Genomic DNA, 10,375 nt, shown 5'->3' on the forward strand with positions numbered 1-10,375 from the left:
TAACAAATTGTTGTTGGCTAATGTTACCTACCTCAGCAGTGATTTGCAGCCCCTCTCTCTCTCTCTCTCTCTCTCTCAACCGAAGTCTCGATCCACACGTGAATAAATTACCATATTAAGTAGCCATGTGCTCATTGTTGCGTGGAGTGAATACAGTAGCAATCAATTACCATACTAAGTAGTACGTGCCCTGTTGTCTATGTTATGTAGACTTAAAACTCTGAAGCGTTTTTTTTTTATTGGTGAAATGTTTACTGGGGCACTGCAGATCAACAGTGGGGCACGTGCCCCAGTGAAATATGTCTGGCGACGCCCCTGCTGGTGATTTATTTTTTTCTTAGCTCTGAATCATGAGGAAATGTCTCTTCAAATTCACGGTGCTCTTTTTTCCCTGTCCACCTTTCTTTTACCAGCCTGAGCCAACTTGGAGCATGCCATTGTGATTTGATTCACATTCAGTGACTGACGAGTGAACAGTTAGCGAAGTAGCGATACGAGACAACTGTGTGCCTGCAGCAAAAGGTTCCATGCACTGTTCCTGTGGCATGAGCTCTGTATGACCCAGGTGGTAACAGCCTATCAGCGCGTCGTTGTGATAGAGATGACAACCCATACCCCGGAATCAGCCAATCAGAGTGGCGTTCTCTCGCTCTCACTCCGTCTCTCTCTCTTTCTCTCTCCGAGAGAGAGACAAAAGTGTAAACGAAACGTGGAGATATTTGACTAAAAACAACAAAGAACGTTGACTTGCGCTAGCGATAACTCAAAGATAAATACAAGTATTATATTTTTTGATATAATTATAATTATATATGTATGGGTCGGGTTTGGTTTTGGATTTTGATTGCATTATTAGTTGGATTAATTAAAAAAATTCCCCCTCCCAAAAAAAAAATATAGATTTTTTTTACTATAATTCGTGCTGGGTCCAGACAGACACATCGCTGGGTCCGGACATGGACCGTGGTCCGCCTGTTGAGGATCACTGTACTAGGTCATAAAATCAGTGTCAGTTGAGTCCATCCATAGGTCGCCTGTAGGGATTTTTAATGTCCAGCAGATGTCAGTATTTAGTGACAGTATCGACACAGTATCAATACAGTTTTGCAATGTGTCGAAACGCTTCATGACGCCTCATCAACCCATCACTAGTATTAGCTTCAAATGCCACTTGTTTTCCGTTTTTTGTACTACTTTGATATTTTGTGGAATAAATAATGTTCCAACCTGCACGCCCTGTCCGGAGTGGTCTGTCTGCATTCGGGAGAACGAACCATGTAGCAAGCTGCGACCCAAACGTGACAGCTGCTTTTGAAATGTAAGAGCCAAATAGGTCTTTACTAAGAAATATTCTTCTGTATATGACAGTATTGCTAATCAGAATCAGAAATGCTTCAATAATCCTTGAGGGGAAATTAAGATTTTCAGCACAATACCATTCAAGAGCAGATAAACATTACAGGGAGACAGAACAGGATCAAACATTACAGGGAGACAAAACAGGATAGCTGACGGGTCTGCCAACTTCTGACACACCTTACAATAACGGTGAGAAACAGGTAAACTATGGAGGGGTTGAGAAAAAAACCAAAAAAATTACGCTTCAGTCTAAGCCTGGGCCCCTGGAGAGGGGGTTCCAGACTGAGGCCAAGGAAAAAAAACTCACACATCAAAGAACGCAAAGGACATTAAAGACATTAAAAAGAGCAGAGCTGATGCAACCAGCCACTTCTACACACAGCCACAAAGATAATACAACAAACAAAAAAACATATACACTGTGGTGGCCTCTGCAGTGTTCCACGCCATCTTGACATATTTACGTCTGTATTTCTAAAACGATCGTTTTTTTGTTTCTTTTTTAAATGCCAAAGCAACAGAGCATTTTTGAATTGGCTTTAAATTTGGGGAGGATATTTTTTTTTTTTCAAACAAAAAGGCTAATTAGTGTTATGTTTATGTTTTAAAACTGTATTAGAAGCAATGTGTCACTGAGTAGTGGTGACGAACCCCAAGATGCAGAGATGACAGGCTTGGTACATGAAAACATGGTTTTAATGTTTAAAAAAAAAAGGCAAGGAAACCAGGAAACAGCAAACATCTGACCTGGGATCAGTTATTGTGGCAATGTCCACATCTGACCTGGGATAAGTTTTTGTAGGCAGGTGCACATCTGACCTGAGATCAGTTATTATGGGCAGGTGCACATCTGACCTAAGATCAGTTATTGTGGGCAGGTGCACATACCTGCCCACATCTGACCTGGGATCAGTTCTTGTGGCCATGTCCACATCTGACCTGGGATCAGTTATTGTGGGCAGGAGAACATACCTGCCCACATATAACCTGGGATCAGTTAATATGGGCAAGAGAACAGCTGACCTGGGATCAGTTTTTGTGGCCATGTCTAAACCTGACCTGAGATCAGTTATTATGGGCAGGTGCACATCTGACCTGGGAACAGTTATTGTGGACGTGTCTAAATCTGACCTGAGATCAGTTATTATGGGCAGGTGCACATCTGACCTGGGATCATTTCTTGTGGCCATGTCCACATCTGTCCTGGGATCAGTTATTGTGGGCAGGAGAACAGCTGACCTGGGATCAGTTCTTAAAGCCATGTCTAAATCTGACCTGAGATGAGTTATTATGGGCAGGTGCACATCTGACCTAAGATCAGTTATTGTGGGCAGGTGCACATACCTGCCCACATCTGACCTGGGATCAGTTCTTGAGGCCATGTCCACACATGACCTTGGATCAGTTCTTGTGGGCAGGAGAACAGCTGACCTGGGATCAGTTCTTGTGGGCAGGTACACATCTGACCTGGGATCAGTTATTATGGGCAGGTGCACATCCCTGCCCACATCTGACCTGGGAGCAGTTATTGTGGGCAGGAGAACAGCTGACCTGGGATCAGTTCTTGTGACCATGTCCACATCTGACATGGGATCAGTTATTTTATTTATTTTTATTTTTTTTACTATAATTCGTGCTGGGTCCAGACGGACACGTGGCTGGGTCCGGACATGGACCGCGGTCCGCCTATATTCTGCCACCGCATTCTACGTCATATGGCATATAATTTGGTAAATTCTGACATCTACAAGCTACATCACATCATTTCTCCAGTATTAATAAAAAGTAAATGACCGGAATGAGTAAAGACATTTCAAAAATTAAACATTTGACGCCACACAACAGAAATTATAAATGTTTCTAATATTTTGACCTCACACAATCCTGTTACTGCCTTAACCCGGTGAAGCTATTTATGAAGAATATTGTTGGATTACTACAGCCTGGCAGTGAACAAGGTAAAAATGTCTAACATTACAAAGATCATAGTTGGATGACTTGAATTAGTCAAGCAAAACAGAATCACAGCTATAGTTGTAGAATGCATAGTAGGCTCTTTGGCACACATCTGAAGAAAAGTAATAAACTACTACTTTTTTTTCTTTTACCCTTGGCATTTTTCTTGCTCTCTGTCACTTCCTCATCTTAATTTTTTTGTCAATTATAGACAAATGCAAGCTTTGCTAACCTGCAACATGTCTATTTAGTATACTCTCATTACCACATGCACACTAATTAGCTTCACTTCAAAAACTTTATTAGCCTCATATAGGGCTGGGGCGATATCGGCTTTTATTAATATTGCGATATTTTTATGCCCTATCGCGATATACGATATATATCTCGATATTTTTCCTTAGCCTTGAATGAACACTTGATGCATATAATCACAGCAGTATGATGATTCTGTGTGTCTACATTAAAAGATTTTTCTTCATACCGCATTAATATAGGCTACTTTTAAACTTTCATGCACGGAGGGAAATCACAACTAAGTCAATTGACCAAAACTGTATTTATTAAATACTTTTCATTCTCTCACGGGTGACTTTTTAAATGAAAGAACAAATTAGTAGTGCTGCTATCTTTTGTAGTAACACTTCTGCTGCATACTTTGCATATTGCTGTTGTCTGCTCAATATCTTCCCGCTTGAAGCCAAACCACCGTTAGATGATGGACCGCCCGTTGTTTTTTGGGCATTAATTCTTCTTCCTCCATTTGTGATCAGTTTCGCACCTTCTCTCTCTTGTAATGTCACTCAACTCGCTCTGCTTGCGCCACCTGCCTCAGCTAACATTAGCCATGCTGCTACCTCTATGCTTGGAGAGAGCGTATGACGCTACACATGTGACAGTATGTGACGTATGTAAGAAGGCGGGCTTGTTTTACGTCTCTGTGAGAAGGAAAGACGAGAAGGAGAAATGCCTGTAGTGTAATGCCCGCAGCTAAAACCAAATGCGTGAGAACGTATACTCGAATTAGGGCTGGGCGATCTATCAATATACGCGATATATTGCGGGTTTGTCTCTGTGCGATATAGAAAATGACTATATCGTAGTATTCGATTATACATTCTCACGCAGTTGTTTTAAGCTGCAGGCATTACACTACAGGCGCTTCCCACTCCTTCTTGTGTCTTCTTCTCACAGAGTGTAAGCGCAGGTTCTTACACACGTCACGTCATACGTCACATAGTATACGCCCTCGCCTAGCAGAGAAGTAGAAGCGTTGCTAACGTTTAAGCAAGTGACATTTACTGTTCTGTTAGTCAGGATTACTGATTGTAAACATGAATATGATTTATGAATTCCACAGCAGGTGGTATTTTAAGAATTTTGAGAAAATTATCCTACATAATGAGAAATATATTCTCAACTGTTGCCTTCCCATTAAGAAAAGTAAACTAGTTTTTAGTATAATTTGTTGGTTTCAAGAAATGGAATGCCTACTGCATGTTATTATGTCAAGATAATGGCACTAGCATTTACATACTTTAAGAATATTGTTCAACATATTGAGAAATATTCTCAATATGTTGAGAAATAATAAACTAGTTTTTAGTATACATTTGCCGGTTTCAAGAAGTGTATTGCCTAGTGCATATCATTATGTCAAGATAATTGCACTAGCATTTGCTTAATTTAAGAATATTGTTCAACATATTGGCTTCACGGTGGCAGAGGGGTTAGTGCATCTGCCTCACAATACGAAGTTCCTGCAGTCCTGGGTTCAAATCCAGGCTCGGGATCTTTCTGTGTGGAGTTTGCATGTTCTCCCCGTGAATGCGTGGGTTCCCTCCGGGTACTCCGGCTTCCTCCCACTTCCAAAAACATGCACCTGGGGATAGGTTGATTGGCAACACTAAATTGGCCCTAGTGTGTGTGAATGTTATCTGTCTATCTGTGTTGGCCCTGCGATGAGGTGGCGACTTGTCCAGGGTGTACCCTGCCTTCCGCCCGATTGTAGCTGAGATAGGCGCCAGCGCCCCCCGCGACCCCAAAAAAAGGGAATAAGCGGTAGAAAATGGATGGATGGATGGATATTGAGAAATATTCTCAATATGTTGAGAAATAATAAACTAGTTTTTAGTATACATTTGCTGGTTTCAAGAAATGTATTGCCTAGTGCATATCATTATGTCAGGATAATGACACTAGCATTTGCTTAATTTAAGAACATTTTTCAACATTGAGAAATATTCTCAATATGTTGAGAAATAATTTACTATTTTTTAGTATACATTTGCTAGTTTCAAGAAGTGTATATCATTGTGTGAGGATAATGACACTAGCATTTGCTTAATTTAAGAATATTTTTCAACATATTAAGAAAAAAGGTCTTTTTTTTCTATCAAGAAAAGTACACTTGTTATAAGTGAGAATATACCCATTTTAAGGTATTTCTGGGTTCATTGAGGTTATTTAATTTTACTTGTTTTGGAAAATCTTGACAAGTGAAATTTTTTTGTTTTATAGGCAGATAATTTTGCTTAATTTAAGTAAAATACCACTCATTTTTGTATTTTTTTTTCTTGTTTTGAACACTGACTTTTTGCAGTGTGAACAAGACTCCAAGGTGCTTGAACTCCTCCACTTGTGGCAAGATCCCCTCCCCAGCCTGGAGATGGCACTCCACCCTTTCCCGGGCGAGAACCATGGATTCAGACTTGGAGGTGATGATTTCCATCCCAGTCACTTCACACACTGCTGCGAACCGATCCAATGAGAGCTGAAGATCCTGGCCAGATGAAGCCATCAGGACCACATCATCTGCAGAAAGCAGAGACCTAATCATGCAGCCACCAAACCGGATCCCCTCAACACCCTGACTGCACCTAGAAATTCTGTCCATAAAAGTTATGAACAGAATCGGTGACAAAGGGCAGCCTTGGCGGAGTCCAACCTTCACTGGAAACGGGTTTGACTTACTGCCGGCAATGCGGACCAAGCTCTGACACTGATCGTACAGGGAGCGGACAATCAGACAGTCCGAAACCCCATACTCGTTGAGCACTCCACACAGGACTTTCCGGGGGACACGGTCGAATGCCTTCTCTAAGTCCACAAAGCACATGTAGACTGGTTGGGCAAACTCCCATGCACCCTCAAGAACCCTGCCGAGAGTATAGAGCTTGTCCACCGTTCCACGACCAGGACGAAAACTACTGTACACTGTTCCTCCTGGATCCGAGGTTCGACTATCAGGCATAGCCTCCTCTCCAGTACAACTGAATATAACTTACCAGGAAGTAGGGCTGGGCAATATATCGATACACGCGATGTATCGCAAGTTTGTGTCTGTGCGATATAGAAAATTACTATATCGTGATATTCGAGTATAAGTTCTCACGCTTCTGGCATTACACTGCAGGCACTTCCTACTCCTTCTTATGTCTCCTTCTCACAGACAGTAAGCGCACCTTCTTACACACGTCACATACTGTCACCACATACGTCTACGCCCTCGCGTAGCAGAAAGGTAGCAGACTGGGTAACGTTAGCTGTGATGCTAGCGAAGCCGTGCGAGTGGTAATAAGAGAGAAAGAATGTGCGAATCTGGTAACAAATGAAAGAAGAACTATTTCCCAAGAAAAACAGCAAGGGGTCCATCGTCTGGCGGTGGTTCGGCTTAAAGCGGGAATATGTCGAATAGACAACTTTAATTTGTCAAGTGTGGGGCACAAGCGTTGCTACCAAAAGAAGCATTACTGGAAATATGTAGCATCATATGAAAAGTCACCCGCAAGAGAATGGAGAGTGCTTACTCCGCATGTCAACATCTCCATTCGGTGCCACATGCACACACCATCAAAATACAGAGGCAAACATTTCAACATCAACACCGTATGAAAAAAACAGTCCACAACAAAAAGAGGTAATGTTCGCAGAAAACTACCACATTGCAAAGGACATACACTATTTGAATTCCTGTTATGCAGCTCATTTTTATTTGACACGTTTTTATCTTGTGTGACATCATGCACAAAAGTGCACTTTATTTGTTTTAAACTATTGGAGTGGCGTTCTGTACAAAAAAATGCGCTTTAATTTAATGTTTTTTTGATATGTTATTGATATGATATCCTAGTGCACTAATAGCTTGTTTTAAAATGTCTCTGACAATCTTGCACTTTCTGTTTTGAAATGACATGAATGTTTGTGCCACTGTTTAATAACTGTTTAATAAATACACTTTTGGTCAATTGACTTAGTTGTGATTTCCTTCTCTGCATGAAAGTTTAACATGAGCATATATTAATGCAGTATGAAGAAGATGTTTTAATGTAGACACAAAATCATCATACAGCTGTGATTATATGTATCAAGTGTTCATTCAAGGCCAAGGCAAATATTGAGGTATATAAAGTGTATCGCGATATGGCCTAAAAATATCAAGATATTAAAAAATAAGCCATATTGCCCAGCCCTACCGCCCCAGGACAGTTACGTGCTGGAAATCACTGAGAGCAGCCCATTCTTTCACAAATGTTTGTAGAAACAGTCTCCGTGCCTAATTGCCTGATTTTATGCACCTGTGGCCAACTGCTTAGGACACCTGATTCTCATCATTTGGATGGGTGGCCCAATACTTGTATGTACAAAATAAATGATAAATAAATGATAAATGGGTTGTACTTGTAAAGCGCTTTTCTACCTTCAAGGTACTCAAAGCGCTTTGACACTACTTCCACATTTACCCATTCACACACACATTCACACACTGATGGAGGGAGCTGCCATGCAAGGCGCTAACCAGCACCCATCAGGAGCAAGGGTGAAGTGTCTTGCTCAGGACACAATGGACGTGACGAGGTTGGTACTAGGTGGGGATTGAACCAGGGACCCTCGGGTTGCGCACGGCCACTCTTCCACTGCGCCACACCGCCCCCGTTTCCATATGAGTTGGGAAATTGTGTTAGATGTAAATATAAACGGAATACAATGATTTCCAAATCATTTTCCACCCATATTCAGTTGAATATGCTACAAAGACAACATATTTGATGTTCAAACCGATAAACTTTTTTTTTTTTTTTTTGCAAATCATTAACTTTAGAATTTGATGCCAGCAACACGTGACAAAGAAGTTGGGAAAGGTGGCAATAATTACGGATAAAGTTGAGGAATGCTCATCTAACACTTTTTTTGAACATCCCACAGGTGTGCAGGCTAATTGGGAACAGGTGGGTGCCATGATTGGGTATAAAAGCAGCTTCCATGAAATGCTAAGTAATTCACAAATAAGAATGGGGCAAGAGTAACCACTTTGTGGACAAATTGTCGAACAGTTTTAGAACAACATTTCTCAACGAGCTATTGCAAGGAATTTAGGGGATTTTACCATCTACGGCCCGTAAAATCATCAAAAGGTTCAGAGAATCTAGAGAAATCACTGCACGTAAGCGATGATATTACAGACCTTTGAACCCTCAGGCGGTACTGCATCAAAAAACGACAGTGTGTAAAGGATATCACCACATGGGCTCAGGAACACTTCATAAAACCACTGTCAGTAACTACAGTTGGTCGCTACATCTGTAAATGCAAGTTAAAACTCTACTATGCAAAGCGAAAGCCATTCATCAACAACACCCAGGAATGCCGCCGGCTTCGGTGGGCCCGAGCTCATCTAAGATGGACTGATGCAAAGTGGAAAAGTGTTCTGTGGTCTGACGAGTCCACATTTCAAATTATACTTGGAAACTGTGTCCTCTGGAACAAAGAGGAAAATAACCATCCAAATTGTTATAGACGCAAAGTTCAAAAGCCAGCATCTGTGATGGTATGGGGGTGTATTAGTGCCCAAGGCATGGGTAACTTACACATCTGTGAAGGCACCATTGATGCTGAATAGTCCATACAGGTTTTGGAGCAACATATGTTGTCATCCAAGCAACGTTACCATGGACGCCCCTGCTTATTTCAGCAAAACAATGCCAAGCCACGTGCTACAACAGCGTGGCTTCGTAGTAAAAGAGTGCGGGTACTTTCCTGGCCCGCCTGCAGTCCAGACATGTCTCCCATCGAAAATGTGTGGCGCATTATGAAGCGTAAAATAAGACAAGACTGTTGAACAACTTAAGCTGTACATCAAGATAGAATGGAAAAGAATTCTACTTTCAAAGCTTCAACAATTAGTTCATTGAGTGTTGTTAAAAGAAAAGGTGATGTAACACAGTAGTGAACATGCCCTTTCCCAACTACTTTGGCACGTGTTGCAGCCTTGAAATTCTAAGTTAATTATTTACAAATAAAAAAAAAAGTTTATGAGTTTGAACATTAAATATCTTGTCTTTGTAGGGCATTTAATTGAATATGGGTTGAAAATGATTTGCAAATCATTGTATTCCGTTTATATTTACATCTAACACAATTTCCCAACTCATATGGAAACGGGGTTTGTAATATGCAAGCCACACAAATGTAACATTATTAGGAGCAACACACACAAAAAACATGATATACACACACACACACACAACAGCATATTAACACACTAAACAGATGTTACTCATCCAAAATATCATTCACTTGACAAAAGTCTGCAGTGTTTGTTTAGAATTGGCGATGCGGAAGTTGGCTGAACACCTGTTGTGACGATCACCTGTTCAGGTAGGAATAGCTATCAAAAAAAACATTTATAGTGTATTTTCTTTACTTTCGCACGACATTACACCTAAAGTACAAGATTACACCTAAAGTACAACAATGTTATGTGTGCTCCAGCAGGAAATGTTGAGGCCAAACCCAACAAGCCACCTAACAGGTTTCAGCAGCTTAGCTCGCCGGCTAGCACGGACTAAAAGACTCAAGTCGGCGGTCACATTGGAAGAAAAGAACACAACAAAGTCTCACCTGGAAAGGATTTACGTCCACGGGGTCTGCAAAAGGGTTGCTGTCAAATCCCGACATTGTAGGCTTTGTTTATTTCTTGATAAACAAGACACCTTCTTGCTTCGCCCTGGCCGCAGCTGCTCCTGATGATGGCGCTGTGTGCTTCTGCGCATGCGTCACT

General features: G+C 41.3%; 1 protein-coding gene across 1 annotated transcript in view; it reads right to left on the reverse strand.

The window, feature by feature from the left end:
* The window catches only part of scamp2l (secretory carrier membrane protein 2, like), a 46,047-nt gene extending 35,672 nt beyond the window's left edge, over positions 1–10,375 (reverse strand). The window contains exon 1 of the mRNA XM_061887629.1: positions 10,216–10,375. Coding sequence (XP_061743613.1) covers positions 10,216–10,272 — 57 coding nt within the window. The 5' untranslated portion in view covers positions 10,273–10,375. The remainder of the gene's footprint in view (positions 1–10,215) is intronic.

This window comes from Nerophis ophidion, linkage group LG25 (assembly GCF_033978795.1).
Source record: "Nerophis ophidion isolate RoL-2023_Sa linkage group LG25, RoL_Noph_v1.0, whole genome shotgun sequence".
Lineage (NCBI taxonomy): Eukaryota > Metazoa > Chordata > Actinopteri > Syngnathiformes > Syngnathidae > Nerophis > Nerophis ophidion.